The sequence below is a fragment of the Vigna umbellata genome, chromosome 11 (genome assembly GCF_029865625.1).
Source record: "Vigna umbellata cultivar VRB3 chromosome 11, Vumbellata_1.0, whole genome shotgun sequence".
In the NCBI taxonomy this organism is placed as follows: domain Eukaryota; kingdom Viridiplantae; phylum Streptophyta; class Magnoliopsida; order Fabales; family Fabaceae; genus Vigna; species Vigna umbellata.
The window spans coordinates 3,425,922-3,452,678 of NC_142175.1; the positions used below are offsets into that span (position 1 = coordinate 3,425,922).

The 26,757-nt window shown below is 34.1% G+C and overlaps 1 protein-coding gene across 1 annotated transcript in view; it reads right to left on the reverse strand.

Annotated features, from left to right (window-relative positions):
• Positions 1–6,613: 6,613 nt before the first annotated feature.
• Positions 6,614–26,757, reverse strand: part of EMB2730 (Ribonuclease II/R family protein) — a 29,874-nt gene continuing 9,730 nt past the window's right edge. Inside the window, exons 8-14 of the mRNA XM_047298467.2 lie at positions 21,867–21,929; positions 21,649–21,755; positions 21,411–21,560; positions 16,256–16,415; positions 15,139–15,534; positions 8,152–8,376; positions 6,614–7,255 (exon numbers count right to left, since the gene is read on the reverse strand). Coding sequence (XP_047154423.1) covers positions 7,130–7,255; positions 8,152–8,376; positions 15,139–15,534; positions 16,256–16,415; positions 21,411–21,560; positions 21,649–21,755; positions 21,867–21,929 — 1,227 coding nt within the window. The 3' untranslated portion in view covers positions 6,614–7,129. The remainder of the gene's footprint in view (positions 7,256–8,151; positions 8,377–15,138; positions 15,535–16,255; positions 16,416–21,410; positions 21,561–21,648; positions 21,756–21,866; positions 21,930–26,757) is intronic.

Here is a 26,757-nt window from a genome sequence, read left to right on the forward strand (position 1 = left end):
ACCATGATCATCATCATAGATACACTACACTCATGACTATCTCAATCAAGAACAACATCATGAGCATTACCGTACCATAATATCATAGTGGAAAGAGTCCATCTCACTCATGTACCCTACCTCACCGACTATAACCGCTCCTACAACCCACATGTAGTCTCCCCTATAGGACATTTGTAGTCTCCCCTACATATCATCTCCTTCCAATGCACACAAGGCAAAATGAAGCACATATCCGTAGATAGAATCAGGATTTATGAGGTACAACAAGTAGACTTATCCTCCACTCTCATGCTCATCAATCACATACTCAGGTACCTCCCAACACTCATTCATGCTCCAGTCTCAACCACAAGTCAAACTGAACCTAAACATAACCACTAACCTCAATCTCTGATTATCATCATGTTCCACAGCTCCTTAAGCTTGGTTCACATCCATTCTTCATCAAATTCGTCATTTCTCACCAAAATGCATTGTGATGATCGATTATCACTTAAGATAATCAATTCGTTACTACCTAAACCACCCATGAGTAAAATCAAAGAAACACACCCCAAGAACCACACCTACAATGGTAGAGAAATCTACCCATCATGCATAAGTTACACCACCAAAAACCCCACCGTTTAAATCAAATAACGTGATCTAGGAAAATCATAACATCTACAATCACAACCATAGAGATTTAGCTCCCCTTACAACATTATCATAAATCGATCAATGCATTCAGAATAATACCAAAATAAACACAAAATCACCAATATAACATTTATATCACAATAGTTAAGTCCTTATTACAATTCCATCACACCAAACAACATTAATTCATAATAAGACTATAATTATCAATGCGATAACCACACCTACATTCCCTTAAACGAAATCATGTTCAACCCATTAGCTCTGCACCATCTGTCAATTTAAGGCAACTTGTGTCTATCCAACCATCATTGTAAATGTATGTCAACTTCTATACTTCACTGTATCATCTAGTGTTCCTCCAGCGCTGCTTTGGACTTGTCTCCCCTGTTCCTAATTGTTCACCCCAACACTAAATTCAACACGAGTTGGAACCCTTCGGGCGAGACCTCTATCCCTTTCTACCCCTTCGCAAGAGGAAAAAGCAGCACTCGAATCTCAGTCCCTTCCACCGCCCCTCTAGGACGAAGATACTCATCTCTTCCACTATCACTTAAAGACAAAGAGATTCACCTTTCTATTGTCTCACAAGAGGAAAGGTGACTACCTTTCTACCCCTTCGAAAGACGAAAGAGAAACACTCGAATCTCAGTCCCTTCCACCGCCCATCATGAACGAAGAGACCCATCTCTTCGACCGTCCTCATGGACGAAGAGACTCATCTCTCCCACCGCCTTTTAAAGATGAAGAGATTCATCTCTTCCACCGCCTTTTAAAAACAAAGATATCCACCTTTTTATCCCCTCGAAAGGGGAAAGGTACAACCTCGAATTAACTAAGTATAGCCAAAAAACCATACTTAAAACATACCCACCATCACACCATATGGTTGGTTCAACACCGTGACTCTTTCACTAAACTAACAAATGATCATGAAAAACCATTATCGCTTTTCTCGTAACCCATCCTCTTCCCCTGTGTCAAACATGTGAAAGAGAGATCCTAACTTTAAGGGTATCACCGCCACCACACTAGATCACTTCCTACTCTTGAACAACATCACACAGGAAGTGATAATCGATTATCATCCTAGATAATCGATTATTTCCAAAACCACACTCAAAACCAATGCGTAGGTAATCGATTATAACTAATGATAATTGATGCCGAATTGAAACACATCCTAGACATGATTCAAGCATTCAAAATACATACATCAACCCTAGATCACGTGAAAACATAGTTAACACATGGTACATGCATTCAAGCATCACATAGCCATGTAAATATACTCAAACACATATAATACATCCCTTGAATCATCCAGATCCAATCATTGACATGTTATACCCCCAATAATAGGGTGTAAAAGAGTCTCCGATAAAAACACCAAAATAGGATTTTCAATCAACCAAGCTAACTAAGCATAATGCTTACGAATGAGAAACAAGAAGATGAAAATTCTCCAAAACAGAGATGGTGATGCAAGGCTATTTTCTCCCAAACTAGATTCAGATTGACGATCTGAGCGGTTAAAGTGAAGAACCATATGTCTAGAACCCACTATCCAAAATTTAGAGCTGCTGATGCAAAATTGTTTTCTCCCACACTAGACGTCTGATTGACAATCCAAATAGTAAGAATTAAGAAGCATAGGTCTGAAATCCACTATCCAGAAATTGGTCTGATCCAATAGTGAACGACTTCACAACGACGAAAACAGCAGTGCAGGTTATATGTTATGCGAAAATTACTTCTTCTCTTCCTTTCTCTCTTACTTGGTTTTTCCCTCTCTTCAAATGAATCTAATGTGCCCTACTAATATAACCCATCTCCACTAAAACAAAGTGAGACATAATGGTCCACATTATTTGGCATATTCTCCACATAGGAAAATATCCCAATAACCCAACACTTATGACATATATTTGCATGGAAACCCCCAAACATCATAACTTTGTCCTCCTTTACCATCAAACCCTCTGTTGGGATAACCCAACAAACCATACATACATTCATAGGAAAAACCCAACACAAATATTACATAAACCATATGTCCATGCATACACAAACCCTTGCCCAACAATAACAACATATAATCATAATCATATAAACATGTATCAACAAGGATTATCAATCCAAAATAACCAAGAACACATATAACATACAACAATAAACAAGAAAAGGTAAGCTTTCCCATATTTTGTTCAATTATAAGGCTTTATCTACAACCCTAAAACACCACCAATCTTCTTTTACACTAAGAGTTTCTCATTGCTCTATCTTCTTCTCCCAAAACGTCAATCTCCTTTCTTCCTCTATTTTTCTCTCTTTGATTTATAGTTTCTAGGGTTTCTAAACACAAAAACACCTCTTTCTCTATATCTTAATATTTATGAATCACTCAACTCTATATCTAATATTTTCTCACTTATAATAATACTTTTAATTATAATTTATTATAATGAGTCTATCAATAATATATATTATTATTATCTAGCCATAATATTCTAATTTACAATAATGAGTCTATCAATAATATCTCTTTTAAATATTTAAACCCACCAAAATTATAACTAAGAGCACGGGTAATATTCAATTTCTACTAATTAAATAATTTTTTTTATCTGTCACATCGGTCAAATTCTACACTAATTTTTACAAACTTTACTTTCAAATCCACTCTCATCACCTCCAAATCTCCTTAAAAAACAAAAATCAAGTCGCTCTCAAATCCCCTAAAATCCATCCACTCACTCCCCTCTAAATACATCCTCTAAAGTGAACACAACCTAAAGATTTTAGACCATTTAAGAGAATTTACATCCTTCCAGACATATCCTCAAAAAAATCATTATTCTTCGTGAAAGATTCATATTGATGTTAGAAAGAGGCAAACTTTCTTAATTGCACATCCTCATTTAATTCATAATTTTTCTTCAAGGAGTCCCAAATCTTCTATGTTATCTTTAACTTACAAGACTTTTTATATTCGCACTTAGATAAAGCATAAATTAGAGTATACCCTGCTTTGTTGTTCAATTACACGGGGTTGACTCTTTTTTTGTCCACTCACTAACACAAAAAAGACTTTTTACGTTTGGTGATTTTGACTTTCTACGTTCAGTTTAGTTTAGATGTAGATTTGACCGATGTAAATTTAAGTATGTTAAAATAACATATGTAAATTTATGTACATAACATACTTAAATTTATGTCTGGAGACACAAATTATGGTCGGTAAAATATCTAAACCCTAAAATTAATATCTAATAAAAGATAAGGAAAAAAATAACCATGCTTCATCACACGCACAACCAACAATGAAAGGGAAAAGATGATAAATGAAAAAAAAACCAACCTGGCCTCTGAAAATAATGGAGGGAAAGAGGTTTTCCATTGAATCACATACCATAATAGAAGAAACGAAAGAAAAAGCTCCAATAGAGGCCCTTTAAGGTTTGTAATGCTTGTGCAGCGTGTTTGAAAGGTGGTTTATGATGTGTTCGCAAGGTGGTTCGCGAGTTGTGAAGAAAAAAAGGGAAGACATTAGTGAAACGAAGGAGGGTTTGATATTTAAGGAAGAAAAAGCAAGAAACAAGCACCAATGGAGGCCCTCCAAGGTTCACATTGCTTGTTTAACGTGTTTGTAAGGTGGTTCACAAGCTGTGAAGAAGAAAGGGAAAATGTAAGTGGTCGTTAACGTTCATAATGTTTTATAAAAGGAAGCAAAAGAAACAAAACAAGCACCAATGGAGTAGTGGTCGTTAGTGTGTTTGTTCGCGTTGTTGTGAAGAAGATAGTAAAAACTAAAGAGACCTGAGGGTTAGATATGCAAGGATTTGTGTTAGTGCCTTTTCACTAGTGTGAAATAAGTCTTCCATGTCTAGCATTCAACGTCAGTATTGAAAAAAATCAACATTAAAAATGACTGGTGGTATTGTTATAAATAATTCACCTATATAGACATTGAAAATGCCCATATTCCAACATCATATGCTTAATTGACATCAGAATTATATAGACATTGAAAATGCCCATATTCCAACATCATATGCTTAATTGACATCAGAATTATTAGATTCTAACGTCAATTAACATTAGAAAGTAACTCCTAAGACGCTATATAAATGCATGAATCATTTCAACTTGCACAAAAATGACCCTTGGATTGTCAAGAAAGCAATTAGACTTCTGAAAAGTGAAATTCTAACGTCAATTTACGTAGGAGTTTCACTTTTTGAACGTTATGTGTCCTTTAAATTTGGTGAATTTATTAAAACGTTTGGTAGGTAGTTGTAAAATTTACTCTCTTTTAGACGTCATATATCTTATATTAGAAGTTAAACTTTTTCTCCAATATCCTCCCATATTTGACATTGTACACTTACTTTATTGAAGTGAATTGTTGATATTATTCTCATGTGAATAATATATTTGTTGATTTTACTAAACTTTTAGTGATGTGAATGAGCATAAAATTCTCATTTTGTTTCATTTACCAACAAAGGGTGACTATCAATATATAAATCAATTACTATCATATATTACTTTAAACATTTATTTTTCTCCATTATAAATTTGTTTACCCACAATTTAAAAAAGGAATCACATTTTTCTATACTAGTTACAATAACTTGCAAGTCATTTTCACATTTCTTATATCTATCACCTATTCACAACCTAACAATACATGTTTTTCTTCCTAGTTGTGTATTTATATATCAAACCTTAACATGACAATTATAAAACCAATTCAAAATGCTATCCTATGTGCTTCTTCAAGTAAGTATCAAATACTTAAACAAATACATTATAACATAAACATATGTCGTGCCACATTGTTTACATGAATAAAATAAAATTCCATATACATGTTATAAAATGGTGATCATAAATCTTTTCTACCGAATTCCTTTTTTATTGCCACAAACTTCACAATACCATGTTAGACAACTTATCCATTTCACATAATAAAGGTATCTATGTTAATAAAAGTACTTATAATAAAATTATAGTTTGAATTGATTTAAAAATAATCCAAAAATATTTAATAAAAATATAAATTTTAATAAAAATATATTATATATAAAAATTAAATTTAATCTTAATGTGAAAAGGACATAATTATTCCACTTTTAAAAAATATTAAAATTAAATTAATTAAAATAATAAATATAACAATTAAATAGAATATAAGACTAACAATAATACTCACTTATACATGATATTGTCACTACCACCATATACTCTAACACAACTGACTTGACACATGAACTTTTTTAAATATTAAAAAATAAAAAATAAAAATAAAATAAAAAACAAAAAATATACCATTAACGCTCTTAATACAATACTAATTGAAAAAACTAAATTAAATCAATTTTTTCAAAAATCAAAACTTAATTAAGATAAAAAAAATTGAAGGACCAATTTGAGATATCTTACAAAAATTAAGACGGAAACATATTTAAACCAATACATATTAATTCTCCGAAAAATCAATCCGGATGTCAAATTCCCACCACCCACCTTTATTACAGAACAAAATTTTCATCAGTCTATATTTCAGTGATAGGGTGCAGGAAAATATTTGATGGGATGCTAGAAAAATTTTATGGGGTGCAGGAAGAAACAGCCGCAAGGAGCCGAAGGGACGTTCAGAAGATTTAGATTTATTTTAAAGTGAAATGTATATGTAAAATAAGTAAACCGAGTGCAGGAAGAGTCATCCTTATTATTAGTGAAGTAGAGAAAGTTAAAAAGGTACCTATACCTATAATACGGTATCCTCTATTTAAAGTTATCAAAATGTATATGCAAAGTTGCTAAAAAAGTCAACGAACATTAAAATACAAATACATGTTACAAAAATGTTTATTTTATGTTTTATTCCATTCACCAAAATTCAATTTTAACCAAAGTAATCTACAATCAAGTTCACAAACTCCCATCTATATACACATAGAAATTGTTAAAAGAAACAATATTTAACATTTGTGATTATGTTAGTAGGAATAATCTACATAATCTCAAAACTTGAGGATGCAAAGCCCTTGATGATCCATTATAGAGGTATGAGTAACTGGGAGTAACATACAAATTACTTTACCATGCCTTTTGAATAAAAGAAAAGAGAAAAAAAAGAGAGGCTGCTTTTGGTTACATGTATGCTGCTAATACCACACACCAAATCAACAAAATGAGAAAATGTTTGGAGGACTGTACACTAGCAGCTGGATGAAGGCTTGATATGTCGGTTCTAACTTCCATAACTACTCTGCCAGAAATGACACTTAAAGATGTGAACAACTTGACAGTTTCAAATAATGAAATTCTGGCAGTGAAGTATGATCTCTTTTCCATGCAATTGACAAGAAAGGAGGTTTGCATCCTACCGGCCAAGATGAGGGATGTGGAGAGATGCTTACCCGTCTTGAATAAATCGCTGAACAATGATAAAGTCTATTCAAAATCCTATCTTAGCTCACTCTTTTACAACCTCCTTCAGAAAAAGAATATCATCACGCGGATGCGCTTCTTCCACTTTAACTAATACTTCATCCCCTATCTGTGATCCAACAGGGACCCAGGCAGAAGCTTGAAATCCAATCTGCAAACGAAAATCACACTACAAAGTAAAAAACAATAGAATATCACAATTTGCATCTTCGCTCCATATTAAACATGGGGCAAGACACCGTTAAAAGCAATATCTACGAGGACTAAACATGACCATGTAATATCTGCATTATGATACCAAACCACTTTTAAAATCTGCATTATTTGGATAATAAGGCATTTATTTCGAAGAACCTTTTCTCATTGAAAATATTTTTTATCAAACTAAATTTTCCCAAAAACCACCCTTATGAAAAGTGTACAATGGCAAAAGTAATGTCTCTTAAGCGCATCCTATTAAGTAGGTTTTAAATTTATCTCAATCCTAAAAAACTAACTTATAAATTGAGAGTTACTTCTACTTCTAAATTATAATTTGGTCTTATTTCACGTTAAAGCATTAATATCTCATGTGTAAGACTAGATATTTGTAGGTTGGGTTCTATAGCATGTGATAAGCCTATCAAACTTAGGATATACATATTCCATCATAAATAAACTATAAATTTAACTCAATCTCACAAAACTAACTTGTAACATGAGGATTTCCCCCACTTATAAACTGTAACCAAATTTCAGATAGTCACCAAATAAAAATAGTAAAATTTGATGATTAGCCTCCCAATGATCTTGTTTTGTATTCTACTACATCTGGAGAAGTTAACCTAAGAAATTATTCCATCATTCATATCAAATTAAGAACATTGAGATTACAATTTTCCGTAGATCTCAAAATAGTAAAGTCATCCATAACTAATCACAGATGCAGCTAATTTTAGGAAGTTAGCAATTTATATGCATTATACACTGAGATTTCCTACTGCAACAACCAACAAATAACATGGACAGCCACATAAATTACATAATGGAAACCGGCCAAGTGCTTACCTCCACCAGCAATAGAGCTGCAATTCGATCTTTCAAAAATCTAAGAACCAATGCACGATACGATTTCTCTTTTGGTTGTCTTCGTAAATATTCTAATATCCAGTATCGAAGACTGCTGTTGCAGAGTTTCCTCACTGTTCTAACATTCTCATTGATAACAGCTGCTATCCCTTCAAGCTTACCAGCTGTAAAGGGTGGAAGCTCGCCTCTAAGGAATGCCTTTACCTAAAGAAAACAAACATTCCAGACAATGAAAACAGAGATAGAAAAGTGTCTTTAGAATAATAACATACCAAGATGGAGTAGTGTATTTCAGTAACACGCAAATCCAATTAATCAAGTTTAAAACATAAATTGGTATAATCAAGTCTTCTAGGCTGTATATTTTGCACAAATACACCTAAGTAATACACCTATGACATCGTTACATACAAATAAACCAACGGCATAGTGATTCATTCAAGATAACCCAAATCGGTATCACTCAAAAGATGATTCGAAAAAGGAAAATAAATCATATGAAAAGTTGCGAGCACAATAATTATGACTATGGAATGGAAGTACTTTAAAACTCACTAAATAGCTTATTTTGTTGAGTTCAGCTACTTCTAAATCTAAATAATAAAATGGTATCCAAGTCTACTTTAGATCCATTAAAATAATCATTTACCACATTATCCATGAACCAAGACAACAGTGTTGAACGTGAGAGTTTATTGGAAAAAAAATACCCAAGTCTTACATTGATTATAGATAAGGGTAAGTATACTCTAATAAAAGCACAGAAAGAAAGTACAGAATAGGGAAATGAAATAAATCCTCAAAAAAAAATGAGAGAAGGAAAATATAAGAAAACAAAAACAAACATAACAAGAAATGCAACAACGCTATCCAGTCTTTTGAGTAAGCAAACATTCAGTCCCTTGAAACAACCATGAACAAAGCATCTAAGGGAAGTGGATAATATCGAGACAGATATACTGGTGAATAGGCTGTGAAGGCATAAATAGTCTGACAAATAAATAAACCCCTTTCATCGACAGTATAATCCTGATCAACTAATATAGTCTTTTCAAAACAACCTATGACTATGGTTTTAATAACAACAAATCAAAGTTTTAATGAGCTCATTGTTGAAATATAGATGTAAATATTGCACATTTACTGTACAATATATATAGATAGATTGAATAATAACTATAGCTTGTTTGTAAGAAATCCCTAAAATTAAGGGTTGGGATTAGAGGTTTATTTGGTAGATTTGCTCTTGATTTAGATCCTTTTATTACTATTTCACTTTCCTTTAAATACCAATGTATTTTTTCTTTTTGATAAAAAAGGAAATCATAATTTTTGCTTACTACCTACACATTTGTTCACACTAATTTTAATCTCTCTACAATTGTGTATCGCGAAAAACAAGTCCTTATTTTTGAAGAGAAGAAAACAAGCCCACATAAAGACTATGAGAACATCAAGCAAGGTTGTCTACGTTATGTACTAAACAATGACTATAAGTTGTCAACATGAATGCACTAGAGGCTGAAACTGTTAGAACCAAAAGATCAAACCCCATTATTCGAAACCTCAAGAGGAATCTACTATTAGATTTTGATGATAACAAAATCTATATAATGAAGACATATGTTAGAGTCATTCACGTACTTAAGTCTTGAAAGTGTTTTGCATAGACTAGACAAAGCAAGAGTAATTCTGTCTTACACTAATGTTAGACTATAAGTAACCCATCAGACATTACAAAAGACTTTACTGATTAGACCTGGTAAAACAATGTTTAGACAAATATTGCTATTCATAGTCTGATGCTTATATATGAGTGCACCTGATATATTTGCAATGTATCTAACATCTGATCATAAAGTACACATAAGTTTGTCAAAGTTTACTCTGACTGAGAACAGACTATACAAGTCAAACAGTACTGATCAGACGGTGTAAAGACAAACACCATCAAATAATGAAAGCCCAAAGTAGCACTCGTCAGACGTAACAAAGATAAAGTGACTCATTAGATGAATCAAGTATGAGTTGCCCAGAAAACTCAAAAAGTCAAAACTGAACAGATGACATCCTTAGAATAACAAAGTTCATTAGACGATTCTACTAAAAAATGACTCAATAGTCAAAGTTGACCAGATAAAGTGAAGCGCTAATCAGAAGACAAAATATCAAAATCCATAAGACCATTCATAATGAACTGAGCAGATGCTTTATGATTTAACATCTTTAATAAGGATTCTTGTTCTAATATTTGTTATTATCATGATTACAACGATGATAATCCTTTTGGATAAGTTAAATAAGGAAACACAGGATTTAATAGACAAATCATATCTTAAAATTGAAATTAATCTTTATAAATGTCAACCGATCATATTTATAGAAATATCATATATGCTCAAACATTATCTACAAATTAATATTGTATATTACATTTTATTTTATATGTTTCTTTTGATAGAGAAAATATGAATGTTAGAAGAGAAAATCACATCAATACCTCCTATACTGAGTGCCTCCTGAATACAAGACAAGAATTAAAGAAAATTCTATTGATTGAAGATTTTCAAAAGTCCAAAGAAGATCTGAAGATTATATTGAAGATTGACGTGAATATCCAAAAAAGAAAGGAGAAAATCAAGAAACACACAAGGTTATGATACTGGCGAAGATTTAGAAGAGAAAAAGTGATAGGATATAATATGATAGGTTATAATGGGTAATAGGTGCAGGATATGAAACAGTTAGGAACTAATTGTTAGTTGGTTAGTTGGTTGGGGAGCCCTTTATAAGAAGGCAGAGAGGTCTTGTGTGAAGGTAGTTTTTGATATTCAGTGTATTGACAGGAGGTTGTTCCTAAGGAGGGAGAGTGCTCCCTTGAGAGTAAGATTGTAAACACTTCATTCTTTGATTACAGAAGCAATATACATACATATTCTTTCTTTTGTGTGTGTGTGATACTGTGAAGAGTGAAATATTGGTTTCTTGACTAAAGAAACCTATTAAATTGGTCTGACTTGCCGGAACAAAGGTTGCGGATACTTAAGATTGAAACTGTAAATAATTCTAGAGGGCTTAATTGATCCCTCTCACAATCTTCTATTTATAAGAATAAATTGATACACAAGTACATGATAAATAGGGTAACCCTAGACACAATATAATCATGATAAATAGGGTAATCCTAGACACAATATAATCATGATAAATAGGGTAACCCTTGACACACTATAATGATGATAAAATAGAATAAATATCCTAACACAGATCAAGAAGTGATCAAGAAAGGGTGGAAGCATGGAAGGAAAAGACAATACCTTGGAGAGGAGGACCAGCGAACAGAAAATGAGCAAGGCAGAACCGAAAATGAGCATGGTAGAATGGAGAAGAAATATGTAAGAAATGCAGTAGGAAATCAAAGAACTCATACGAGTTCTTGGAGGAAGGGCACGTAACCAGGAAAAAGGATTAGAAGAAAAATAGGAAGGAGAGAGGAATTTCTTCAAGATGTCTTGAAAGGAAAGAAAAAAGGAAAGATAAGTATGGAGATTGGGCAAGATAGTCTACTAGACATCAAGAAAGCCAAGAAACCTTTAGATGGAGGGGAAAATTCAAATAATTGGGAGAAGGAAAGAGAAACAGTTATCAATGCAGAGGACAGGGTTGACCAAGACCATGATGGCGATGTTGTTACCATTACATCAAGGAGTAGAGTGTCAGAAGTTGTTGTTTTGAGTGTTGATTGTTTTCCAAGAATTAGAGGGCAAGATAGGAGAGAAGAAAATACATGTGAAGGGGAAGGCAAAGATGAAAACTGTGATGGAGACATTGTTGTTGCTACTGAGAAAGTGGCAAAAGTTGTTGTTTTTAGGGGAGATAGTGGGGTAGGTTGTGGTGTGTATGTCAAAACAGTGAAGAAGGGTTAAGATAGAGGAAAGAAAGCAAAATATGGTGGGAACATGGTGACTATTATGGCTGGGAATAAAGTAGAAGATGCAGTTGTTTTGAGTGGGGAAAAGTTCATCCAAGAATTCAAGATATGGTTGTCACAAACATATAAAATACCAGAAGACCAATGGCAGGGATATTTTTTGCAGGACTGCAATATAACATTCAGAGGAAACAGTTAGCTCAACATGATGATGATGAGGAAATTGGATGGTTAGATCAACAAGCTCTTTCCTTTTTAGCTTCTAGGATGAACAAATCTGGACAAAGAGAGGGTTTAGCTAGTGTTGCTGCTATAAAAGTACAGAAAAAGTTTCGGGGCTAGAAGAAGAGAAAAGAATTACTGATCATTCATCAGAGAATTGTTAATATATAGGCCCATGTAAGTGGTCACCATGTCACAAAGCAGTATAGAACAATCACATGGTCCATGGGAATTCTAGAAAAAAAGCAACTCTTATCATTAATGGAACAAAAGGAGTCAACAATTCTCTCATATCGACCACCACCCAAGCCTTCAAACTTGAATTGCAGGGCAGTAGCCAGTGGATTCCCTTCCTATGATAGAAGATGACCCATGAGATCAAGTTTCACGGTTCCAACCTTGAGGACAAGGTTGTTTAGCAGAGGGGTGTAATGATAGGATATAATATGATAGGTTATAATGGGTAATAGGTACAGGACAAAGGAAATAGTTAAGAATTAATTGTTAGTTGGTTAGTTGGTTGGGAGGGGCTTTATAAGAAGGCAGGGAGGTCTTGTGTGAAGGTAGCTTTTGATATTCAGTGTATTGACAAGAGGTTGTTCCTAAGGAGGGAGAGTGCTCCCTTGAGAGTAAGATTGTAAACACTTCATTCTTTGATTGCAAAGCAATATACATACATATTCTTTCTTTTGTGTGTGTGGGTACTGTGAGGAGTGAAAGATTGGTTTCTTGACTATAGAAACCTATCAAAAAGCCTCAACGGTCATAATCCCAAAATTCCTATAAATTGAGGAACAAGGTTATGAAGAAACACACAAGAAATATACAATAGATGGCAAGTTCATCAAGAGAGACACACAACATGAAAAGCAATACATAGACATACTCAAATACATAAAAGAGAAGAGAAAAAATATACAATGAATACACTAGAGAAAAGAATACTCAGAAAGACAAGAGCTTATCACGTCCATTAAAATAGTTTGCTTCATTAAAGGGTTGTGAGAAAAGCCATTGTAGCATTCTTCATATTATGAAGTTTACCCTTGCAAACTTTATTTGTACTCTCTCTGAGAGTGTTTTTTCATTATTCAATTGAGAGGTTGTACACACTTGGAGAGGTTGATACATATGATTCCTAAAGAGGTTGATAGTCATAACTTGCAAAGGTTTGTGTACTTATCGTGATCAAAATTGGTATTAAGGTTGTCAAATCGAGAGTTCACGTAAACTTGTAAGAATTTACTTTAAATAAAAAAATTAAAATATCTATAAATAATATAATATTTTATTGTTATATGATTCTATAAATAATTTTTAAATTTTTTTAATATAATATTATTACTATTATTACTATTATTACTATTAGATTATTATATTATATTATTTAAATATTTTTTATATTTTTCTAATATTATTATTCTCTTATAATAACTTTAAATATTCTTTTATATAACTTTAATTAGTTACATTATTTACTATATTTTATATAATAAAAAGGTTGATGGAAGCCCATAATAGAAGAAAGGAAATCCTAAAACATTATCTCTCATGAAACTTTACTCCTACACTTAGGAGTGTAGCACCAACATAATAGTGGCGCAACACCAACACAGCATAGGAAGACCGTGCAACAATGGGCCACCAACGAGACAATGGCGAACGACCAGAACAAAACTACGTTGCATCAACAATCACAACTAACAATGGAGGAGAAGAACGAATCGAGCTGATTTCGCATAGGAAACAATAATCTTTGGTGTCTTTTTTGGGTTGAAGAAAAATCATATGGACTTGCCATCTCGGGTGTTGGATCACGAGTTTAGTCGAGTTCACCACGTTCATGATAAGTTTAGCAAGTCTGTTCCAAAATCAAGTTAGTTAACTCAGGAAATGGGTGTGGGAATGTAAACTCGGATGATTCTATGTGTTGAATAGTGAGTTTGATATCCATGATTGGTATATTTGATTAGGGAAACTTCTTAAGCTTGGTGCTTCAGAGACTAACATAGCCCTTGCGTTAAGGGTGAACTAGTATGAATTTTGTGTGTGCTCTCTATCCTTTATACTCTTATTTAGTTGTTCTATATCTACACAAAAATGTATAAATTGTTTACAAGCTCTATTCAATCCCCTCCAGTGCTTCTAGAGCCATCTTAGACCAATAGAAATTATCTATATAACAAGACGCATTTGCTGTGTGGTCTACTCCTAAATGCAGTAACAACACCTTTTGACTAGACTACTTCAATACCGAAGAAATATTTGAGACTAAAAAGACCATTGGTTTGAAAATGTTTGCATAAGTGTTCCTTTAGTTGAGTTTATAAGTTCCAAGCTTGGGACATACAATTTGTATGCTCCAACTTGAGAGAGAGTGTTGAAATAAGTAATAAGTAGTGCATTGGGAACCATTTATCGGATATAATTATGATTAGTACCTAGTTTTGTACCTAGGAATTTAGTGCACTCTATGAATTGTACCTAGGAGTCTAGGGTGATCTTTTGATCTTTTATCTCCTCATTGTATCATTTTTCTATCATTATAAATAGAAGATCATAGGAAGGGTCTTTCAAGCCCTCCAATTTTATATTCTCTCTTATTAATCTCAAGTGAAATATTTTTAATAATGCCTAGTGATGCACAGTCCGCATCCTGTCCCTCATTGAAGGGAACATGTATCATGATATTTTCATTTTGTTTCACTTTCCTCATTCCTTCTTAAAAATTCAAATTTCATAGCAAGTATCTAGAAGCATCAATACTGCAATCTATATTATAACTATGAACTATAAAATTGAAAACGACTTACTTGATAATGTGCAAGAAGATCCAAATATCTACGGATGGGAGATGTAAACTGAACATAACCAGGAATCCCCAAAACACCATGGCGTGCTGGCTTCCTAAAATCAATTTCAGCCGCACGCATTACCCTGACCAGTGCAAAGCTCCTAACAGGTCCTTCTGGAAGATGGGAAAATTCGGAAACATTTATATCTGATTGGGGCTGTCCCCTGTATGGTAAGGGAATGTCATTCTGAGATCCAAACGTGGCAATAGCTTCTCCACAGAGTATCATCATCTCAAAGACTAAACGCATGGCAGGATCTGCCTGGTTTTCCACATAAAGTTTTAATGATGGCTCTGGATCCTCTGGATTAAATACTTTAATCCGAGTATCTAAAGTTGACGTCTCAATGGCACCCTGAACATGCGCAGGAAGAGGAAATGTTTACTAATAGAGGATATTAATTCTCAACAATTTTTAACTTATGCAAATAATTCCAAATGCTTTTATGAATCCACATGCATGGAATTCAATCACTGCCAAATCCATTCAAGCACACTCAGATAAAAACTATTATTGAACAATAATCAATAGTATAGACATTCCTATATGTGTGTTGTTAGATCAAAGAAGCTTTTCTGCAGCAACAAAAAAAAAAGGTAAAAAATGAAATTCATCCCTCAAATCATGATACAATTAACAATATTTGTGGTTCCCTTTGCTAAATAACAAAAGATTAAACAATAAAGCATATTTGTGTAACTTATCAGAGGGTAATGAACTTCCAAGTTATGAGACAAATTCCAGAACAGAGTAGTACTAGCATTGTTATTGGGAAATATAATACTAGATTCCGTGGAATGGACCAAAGACTCTTGACATAATATATTGATGGAGAAATAATTGACAGTTCTAAGGTTTTTAAGGCAGTGTTAGAACCTGCAATACTTGGAATCATTGATGAAGTTAATGGAAACCTTCCTTAACTGAATAATAGATATATGATTTTTCAAATAAAGAACATTATCTGACGTAGGCTAGAATGAATTCCTTCTATCAAAAGGAAGAAAGAAAAAACTCAAATACCTCCAAACACAAATTTTATATGCCTGAGTTAAAAGAACAAACTACAATATACCTGTTGACGACGCCAATTTGATCTAAGGTTTGCAGCCTCAGACAAAATTCTGAGCTCACCCTCCTCCTGAAGATTCAAATGGAGTAGCTCGGATGCACTCTCATATGTCAGCATGTATGTTGGTTTAATCACTGAGTTAAAAACTGAATATTCTGCAATGCTGTTACACCCACAGTGGGCATCAATATTAGAATGTCATTTAGTTATTATTGTCACTGCGATGTCTTCTCATTGACAGGAAAAATTAAGCAGGGGTTCAGCACATATTTCAAATGACCCTTCTATGCCTGTATGTTAACTTGTTTCAACAGAAAAGGAATTAGTAATTCAGGACCTGAGTACATAGAAAAACAAAGACTTGAGTTACTACAGAGCTTTAAGAGTTAACAGTTTTATATCATTAACACTTCATTAATCTTTGTTAAAGATCTTGCATTAACTAAAATAAAGCCAAGTTACAGTATATAAGATCTCACTTCACAAGCCAGGTTTGTGAAATTAAATTACACTTAAAGTTCACTTCTTAAAATGGTAAGGAAGCATATCTTATCCAAGTTTCTTGGACTTATCATGTCAATAGCTATTAGGTTGTTGTCAAACTATCTACAAATATCTAGTCTCATGCTCGATATGTCTAGTTCTCGGAGGTGTACTAGAGATCACATAATAACTAGAGATAAGACTATATTAAAATACATAAGTACATGCAAGTTTCACCTTACAAGTTGATTTTGAGGTTGAATTAAGCTTAAAGTCTACTTTCTAAGATAGCAACAAAGCCTATTAGAGTTTATCCTAGTGAGGGGACTTGAGGGCCTATCATGCCACTTGCCATCAGACCTCATTTTATTCCTGTGCTCAATATCTTTGCCATCATTATTGAGGTTGGTGGTGAGCCAGAAAGGTGTAAACCATATGTCGCCGCCCTAGACAAGGAAGTAGGGACCTCTTGAGCACTAGGGGTGATTTCTCACGACTTTGATTTAGTTCAACTTCCAAACATGTCTCTTTTTGTTACAAATGAATGTGATAATAGTTAAATCTTTATCTCTTTGTTTTGTGTTTTCCAATGTTTAGTATGAAAGCTTTTAAAGAGAAACTTGATCATTTGAAAACAATGATTGGATCAATGACTAAGTCTTCCGGATTGTATAACCTACCCATCTAAGGTAAGAATACATTCAATGCTATTGGCTCTTTGTCTCAAGGCGTTTGGCTTATTGATTCAAGCAACTAATCATATGACTCTTAGTCACAATCTCTTCAATTCATAGGTCAAAATGACTAAAGAACAAAAATATTGCAGTTGCAAATGGTGATAGAGTAACCATATGCAAATCCAAGAATATAACTCTAGAATCATCTATTGTATTATAAATTTCACAGTCACGGTAGAATAAATATAAAATAATTTAATAATAAACATAAATTTGTTTTTAAGAAACTCTTAAAATTAAGGGATAGAGATTAGGAGTTTATTTGGTAGATTTGCTCTTGATTTAGAGTCACTATTATGTAAGGAAAATTTTTTTTTGTTAGATATACTGTGTTCTATGTTAATTCGGAAAACATAGTCCCTATGTTAATTACGTTTTTTTTTACATATCCATTTGTATTTGGGCTTAACCCACATTCTCATTATTATAAATACTTTATCCTATTTGTATTTTCTACACAAGGGAGATTAACTTATATGTGATAATCAGGCTGCTCTTCATATCAGTTCTAATATTGTCTTTCATGAAAGGACCAAACACATTGGGATTGAATGTCATTTCATTCTAGAGACGATTGTATCTAGAGACATTAAGATTGAGTTCATTAATTCAAGTGATGAGTTAGCAGATATTTTCACTATCTTTACCATGACCGGGAATTCATTATATTTGTAACAAGCTTGATACATATTATTAGCATGTAATTAGCTGTTACAGATTTCTAGGAAATAAAAATTTACATATTCTAGGAAATTAGGATGATTGATTTTTTATTATTAGGTGAAAATTTATTATAATTGATTCTGTAAATTAGTATAAATACATATTGTGTGGTATGTATTAGACACACAATACATTCAACAAATATACTTTTCTATATGGTATTAGCAGTTTAAGGTTTTGATCTTGGATCTCCAGTTTTCTTCTTTCTTTTTCTGGTGAACTGTACACTCAGCCATTGTGTGCCCCTTTTCTCTGTTACCAAGCGTCCCTTCACTCTGGTGACCACTGTAACCAATACTGCCTTCCTCCGACAACCACATGTGCCTCTTTCCGGCACGTGCGTTTCACGCACCAGTCTCAGATTACGTTTTTTATCCATTTTTAGCTAGACCTAGTTGTCAACGCCTCCTCTACCTCCTTCCTCACACCCAAGTGCCCCTTTTTAGCCCAATTTCAGGTTCATTCCCCAAGGCTTCTGAAAGCTCACACTCATGTACCCCCTCTACAGTGAATTTTACTACTGTTCTGCTAATTCCATGTGAAAACGAGTAATTATAGCTCCTGAGATGTTGTTGTCCAGTTGTGGTTTCAAGTCCAAATTCATATTGACCACTTGACCAAACAGGTCAAAGACATTTCTCGCAATGATCAAGCCCAATGGATGCAAATCGAAGCCTCTTTGTGTAGCGTTATCTAGTTCTCCATTGATGTCTATTGCAGCCTCAATACCAGACTATTAGTTGTTATGATGTATGGAACAAAGCCAAGAAAGTATACTCCAATGATATCCATCGCCTTTACAATGTTGTCTCCAACCTCATCACTGTGAAGCTGGAAAATCATGATATTAGCATTAGTCAAACACAACCTTCTTCTAATCTTACAATAGATTTTGTGCTATATATTGCTAGGCTGTCCTTTTAATTTAATTTCCATAAGCAAGCTCACTCACAATTGGAACAAGACATGAGTCTTGAGGATTATACTATCTGTCATAATCGATTGCTTGTATCTCCACTATGTCTCAAGATCTTGAGGATCAACACTTAGGTCATCCTATTCCTACCAAAATGCATCTAATGCTTCAAGTTTTTCTCATAGTTTGTCTTTTCAATGTGAGTCTTGTCAGTTAGAAAAACACACTCATCATACCTATAGTACTCGAGTTAATAGAAGGGTTTCATCACCTTTTGCCTTGGTTCATTCCAATATTTGGGATCCTAGTCATGTCCATTCAACTTTGGGTTTTTATTACTTCATTACTTTCATCAATGATTTCTCCCGATGTACTTGGTTATTTTTAATGAAAAATCTTTTTGATGTTTTTTCTATATTCTAAGGTTTCTGTTTTTTCTATATTCTAAGGTTTCTCGACTGTAATTCAAAATCAATTTGGCACCTCTATTAAAAATTTTCCGCACTAACAATGCTTGTGAATATATGTTGTTAGATATATTATATTATTAGATACTTTATCTCTATCTTATCTTTATCTTTTATCTTTAGTTTGTTTGTTATTATTCTTTATTTGTATATTGGACTTAGCCCAAATTTCTTTTATTATAAATAGAGTATCCTACGTGTATATTCAACATTCGGGAGATTAAACCCATAAATAATTTTTACTATATTGAACATCGTATCTAGAGCCTAAGGTTCTTTTTTATAAAATTTTCGATGCCTGTGCCCTTGCACCCGCCGCAGTCCGGAGTTCCTGTTTCGACCGACAACCACAAAGTTTTGATCGTCTCAATTAAGCGACCACCGTATCTTTAACAACACCTTCATCAAAGCTCCTACGTGCTTTCAGTGCCTTTCGAAGTTGTGGATCTACTCCCTTTTCCGTCGTGCGTGCTGGCCCTCTCAGGCAGCGATTCAGAACATTGAGGTCGCTCTTTTTCCTCTTTCAGGTCCACTGTGCGTGGTCGCGCATTTCATCTCCTCTCGCGCAAAGATTTAGACCATTAAGGTCGCCTCTTTTTCGTTTTTCAGATGCCTTAATTGGAGAATCTTGGATTTTTAGGCTTTTTCTCTCTTCTATTCATCAATAGCTTCTTTGGCTATGTCTCTTCTGACCTCTCTTCTGTCATCGATGCGTTTAACCCGTCCATATATGTTTTTTCTCCATGACAAAGATGGCTTTTGTTAGTTTATTTATAGTCATGGTGGCTCTTCAACAATGGCCTCTTTATCCACTAAATGTCAACAATACATTCCTAAACGACAATTTGCAAGAAGAAATTTATACGGAACAACCTCCCAAATTTGTTGCTTAGGGAGTCTTATGGATTGGTATTTCGTCTTCTATATAGTCTTCGTAAATCATTAACAATTTTGTGTCACTCGAGTGCAGAAGCGGATATTTTCACTAAGTCTATTGATTATATTAGTATCAAGCTTGGTACATACGATTTGTATGCACCAGCTTAAGGGAAAGTGTTAGATATACTATATTATTAGATATCTTATCTCTATCTTTTATCTTTAGTTAGTTTATTATTATTCCTTATTTGTATTTTGGACATAGCCCATATTTCTTCTATTATAAATATATGTATATATTCAACATAAGGGAGATTAAACTCATATTTTTCACTATATTGAAAATATGTCTTTCCAATTTCAGTCCTTTCTAAGTTCACAAGGTATCCTTCATCATACATCTTTCTCTCGCACACCACAACAAAATGGTGTCGTCGAAAGAAAGAATCGACACTTGGTTGAAACTACTTGTACCCTTCTTCATCACAATGTTCCTCCTCGATTCTAAGGAGATGCCATTCTGACAATATGTTATTTGATCAACAGCATGCCTTCCTCCGTCCTTAATAAGGTTCTTCACTCACTCTTATATCCAAGACAAGATCTTTCCTCCATTTCTCTTTGTGTCTTTGGTTGGACATGCTTTGTTTATGACCTTACTCCATGTAAAGATAAAGTTTCTTCAAAATCTCCCAAGCATATTTTTCTAGGTAACTCACGCCTTCAGAAGAGCTATCGTTTTTTTCCTCACTTCAACACTATATAGTTCCTGCGGTTTCTCTAAACTCATGAGCTCACACAACATTCCTCTAACCTATTAAATATGGGGTTCTATTAATTCCTCCCTCCAACAGACAAGTTCTAACAGGTTATCTCACTTGTTAGTGAAATATTCTACTCCAAGTAAAGAAGGTGAATTTATACCACACAATGCTACAGCGCATTTTAATTACCTGCCATCATAATGCAGCACAACTGATACAGTAACTGCATTACAAAGCTCTCCTTGTCGCAAACTCATGCCCCCCATGGCAAGATTTTCTGGAAACATAGAATATGTAGCAGTGGGCAAGAAAACGGAAGTTCCTCTTCTCATAGCCTCTCTGCAAGTCATGAAGTACATTTATATTATAGAGAAACACACAACACTGAATATTCAATTAAATTTCTCTTTGAATATCAACCAGATACCTGTCCACTATACTTCCAGGTTGAACATATCTAGTTGGATCTGCAACATGTATCCAAACTTGAATCCGGCCATCTTGCAACTTTGTTGCACTCAAAGCATCATCAAGCTAAATATTATGCATCATCAGTTAATAAACTTGTAAGCTTCTAAAGATAAATGGAGTAACGCTTGAAATAATATCAACCAAATCAAATAATAAAAAGGTTTGACTGTTCACCTCATCAGCCTCATCAACATCAATGGCATAGACCTTTAAATCAGTAAGATTCTTCCTGTCAATCTGAACAAAATGAAAACACAAATTTATATAAAAACAAGATATTAACATGTGATAGATAACAATTACAATAATTACGAGCGTAGAACAACAAGATGTAAGAAAAGTTTGAGTCCAGCCTCAACAGCAATTTAAAACAACCATGGTGGTTGTACAGGTCAAGTATTTAACAGAAGAATTTGGTTAATCCATCGTTCTAAAGTATTTAGGTACACAGACATCACGTAATGCAAGGGAGTGAAACATTGGAAAATAAGAAATCTAGATATTTAGAATTACCATTGTTTTACAACAATTGTTAATCAATTCAAATTCCTAAATCATATCGTCAAAATCCCACGATTTATGCTGCACTTAATATTTCCTTCTACTGCTTTAATTATATAATTAGGATTTAATTGCATTCCATATTCAAGAGGATAACTAAGAGGATTAATAGGTAGACAGTGTATTTTATATTTATTGTACAGGATCATTGATCCTGTATTGTAGGGATAGATTATATCCATCATAAATTAGGATTTTTCAGTTACTATGTCTTTGTATTCTATTTATGAGCAATTGCTCCTCTATGAATAACGTCAGAAACAGTTTTTCTAACAAATATATATGATTGATGATGCCCTCGTTTTAAATCCCCATATCGCCACTGTGACCAATGTTTCCAATGTGGCTTCTCAAGGAATTTGTAGAGTTCCTTTATCTCCTTTAAATCCCAATTCTATCTTGTATATTCCACGTTGTCCTTATAGTTGAATTTCTCTAAACTAATCAACTTGCTCTTTAAATTGTTTTGTAACCTTTTACGCTAATTCCTTTGTCATATGGAAACATGGTATGGGTCATCTAACTAGCAAAGGACATGAATCACAAGGACTATACTGAGCGTCTACTTGTCCCCTGTTTTTCCACATCAACCTAAAGCTCGGACATGATCATATGGGTCACCCAGTCTATCCAAGTTGAAGATAATAAAAGCTCCTAACCATAAGCAAAAGTATTAGAATGTGAATCATGTCAACTAGTAAAACATGTTAGGTCATCATTTCAAAAACAAAGTGAAAAAATATGTAACTCAGTTTTCTCTACCATTCGTTCAGATGTTTGGAAACCTAGATATTTGGAAACCTAGCTGTGTCGCGTCTTTTGGTTTTAAATATTTTGTAACCTCTCCTGATGAATCTTCCCGTTTTAATTGGGTTTATTTAATGAAAAACAAATTTGAACATTTGTTCATATTCATGCCTTTCTTTAATAAGATTAAAACCAATTTGAAAAAATAATTAAAATCTTCTGAAGTGACAATGCTAAAGAATATTTTTTTGCTGAGCTTTGTTTTTGTCCTCATAGGTAATTTTACATCAGTCCAATTGTCTCCCCACACCACATCAAAAACTTGACAAATATTATACGGTGATGATCCTTCGTGCTTTACATCCAGACTTTGATCATCTCAAAGAACAACTTCTGACAAGTTGTGAGGTCCCTTCTATGGATAGTTTGACCACACGCCTTCTTCGAGTTCCAATGCTTCAAATTAAGGAAGCTCATGAACTATTGGAACCATCTATCATGGTTGCCACACAAGCAATAGGAGGACGTGGCACTAGAGGAGGAGGATATAGAGGTCGAGGATGTCCTCAGTGCACACTGTAAAAGGATAGGTCACACCCAAAAGAACGGCTACTCCCTACATGGTTTTCCTACAAAACAACCAATGTGTTTAAGGGTGGAACTACCAACTCTAAATTCACTTGGCACAAACATCTGAAACTCCAAGTACATCAATAACTTCCATTTCTCAATCCATGGAAGGTCAAAATATGTTAGTAACTGACTTAGGTGTTTCTAATCACATCTCCAGTAATCCTTCTATGTTCTCATCCCTTTCCTTTCAAAAAAATCATCATTTCATAACCTTGGCAAATGGCTCTAAAACCTCCTCAAAGGGAGTCGGTCAAATATCACTTTCCCCTTCTCTAAACCACAAATTTGTTCTTTTCGTTCTGAATTGTCATTTTTGAATGAAATCAAGAATCAATTTGGTCAAGTAATCAAAAAATTTCTAAAGTGATAATGCAAGAGTATTCTCATCTAATTTCTCTATTGTCTTGAGTTCACTTGGTATATTACATCAATCCACTTGTCGCTACACACCCACAGCAAAATGGTATAGCAAAAAGAAAAAATAGATATTTAGTTGAGACCACTCGTACCCTACTACTTGGTGCAAATATTCATGTCCATCATTGGGAGATGTCATCCTAATTGCATGTTTTCTTAACAATAAGGTTTCTTTTTCAATTCTTTTTCCAAATGATCCTTTCTTTCACATTTCTCATTGTGTGTTTGGTTGTGTTTGCTTTGTTCATGACATGTCTCTAGGGTTAGACAAATTGTCCACTCGTGCAATCAAAGTGTCACTCTCCTGAAACCAAGAAGTACTATATTTCTTTCAGTGTTACATTCTTTGAACAAACTCCTTACTTCTCTTCATTTGTTCAAGATGCCCATCTCATACAAGTTCTTCCAATACTAGTGGTTAAGTCCAGTGTTTGTAGTGTTTCTGCCCATTCCAGTCTTAATTAAAGTCCTCCTAAACCATCCTCTTCACCTATTGATCTCCTCCAACACAAGACCCCAATGGATAGTCTAGTTATTCAAGAACAAGGTGAATCCTTTACTTCAAATTCTTCTCCCTCGTCGCTCAATACCACGACTCTTGGTAAAGATGATTCGAGCTGGCCCATTGCTCTTAGATAAGGTATGCATTCCACTTGAAACCCAAATTCTAGTTATGATTTTCTTAGTTATCACCAATTGTCGCATTCCTATTGTTTTTTTCTATCCTCAGTGTCTTCTATTTCTACTCTCAAAGATGTGAAGGAATCACTTGATCATCTTCGATGGCGACAAGCCATGATTGCAGAAATGCAAGCTCTTGACCAGAGTAATACTTGGGAGTTGGTTTCCTTTCCACCTGAGAAAAAGGCAGTTGGATGTCAATGAGTTTATACCATTAAAGTTGGTCCAAATGGTGAGGTCGATTGGTAGGATACTAAGAGTCTATGAAAGGAGGAAAAAGAATTGATAAAGTAGTTAGGTGGATAGGAGGATACTGTTATGATTATAAATGCTAGCATCAGTTAGTTAGGGGAGGGGAGCCTATATAAGAGGCTAGGGAACTCTTGTAAAAGGTTAGCTTTGTTAATTCTTTTAGGGTCTTGTAAAGGGTTAGCTTTGTTATAGAAGAAATATACAAACTTCTTTTCTCTTTTGTTTGCCATGAGAGTAGATAGATAGATTTCTTGACCAAAGAAACCTATCACCGATCGTCTCAAGGCCTAATTAGTTGCAAAAGGGTACAGTCAAGTTTATGGCCTCGATTATAGTGATATTTTCTCTCTAGTGGCCAAGATGGCTACTATTTTCCTTTTCTTTGCCATGGCAACAATTTGTCATTGGCCACTCCATCAATTGGATATCAAAAATGTCTTTCTTCATGGCGATCTTGTAGAGGAGGTATACATGGAGCAACCTCCTGGTTTGTTGTTCAAGGGAGTTTATTAAGGTTTGTAAGTTGCATTGCTCTCTTTATGACTTGAAGCAATTGCCACATGCTTGGTTTGGTAAATTCAGCTCAATTGTTCAAATTTTTGGGCTAAAACGCAATGAAGCAGATCATTCAATTTTTTATTGTAATACCCCTCTTAGGAAATGTATTTACCTAATTGTCAATGCTGATGATATAATCACTACAGGAAATGATGTAGCAGGAATTTCTCGATTGAAGGAGTACTTGTACAAACATTTTCAAACCAAGGATCTTGGAAGTCTCAAATACTTTTTGGGCATTGAGGTAGCTCAGTCAAAAGATGGGATTGTAATCTCTTAAAGGAAATACGCTCTTGATATCCTACAAGAGACAGGTATGCTTGATTATAAGCCTGTAGATAGTCCTATGGACCAAAATCAAAAACTAACGACGGAAGAATGTGAATCATTCCCAGATCCAAAAAGATATAGGCGGCTAGTTGGAAAGCTAATTTATCTTACTATTACAAGGCCTAATCAGTTGGAGTGGTTAGTTAGTTTATGCAAACCCTATGTATTGGCCAATGGAATGCCATCATCTATATTTTAAGGTACCTCAAAAAGGCTCCAGGACAAGGTTTGCTACATGAGGATAAAGGATATGTTAAAGTTTTCAGGTACTGTGATGTTGATTAAGCCAGTTCTCCTACTGACAGACACTCTATTACGGGATATTATGTCTTCCTTGGAGGAATATTATCTCAGAAAAGTAAGGAGCAAAATGTAGTGGCCCAATCAAAGGTTGAAGCTGAATACCGAGCAATGGCATCTCTTACTTTTGAACTTACATGGGTAAAACAATTTCTTCAAGAGCTTAATTTCTGTGAAATTCATACTGTGATGTTGATTAAGCCAACTCTCCTACTGACATACACTTTACTTTGGGTTAGTATGGCTTCCTTGGAGAAAATATTATCTCATAGAAAAGTAAGGAGCCAAATGTAGTGGCCCAATCAACGACTGAAGTTGAATATCAAGCAATGGTATGTCTTACTTTTGACCTTCTATGGGTAAAACAATTTCTTCGAGAGCTTAATTTTTGTTAAATTCATACCATGAAGATGTATTGTGACAACCAAATTGCTATCCACATTGCATCAAATCCAGTGTTTCAAGAGAGGCCTAAACACAAAAATGGATTGTCATTTTGTTTGGGAAAATTTGTTGTTCAAGGAAATTTGTACTGGGTTTGTTGGACCAAATGGCCAACTTGCAAATATGTTGACGAAGTCCTTAA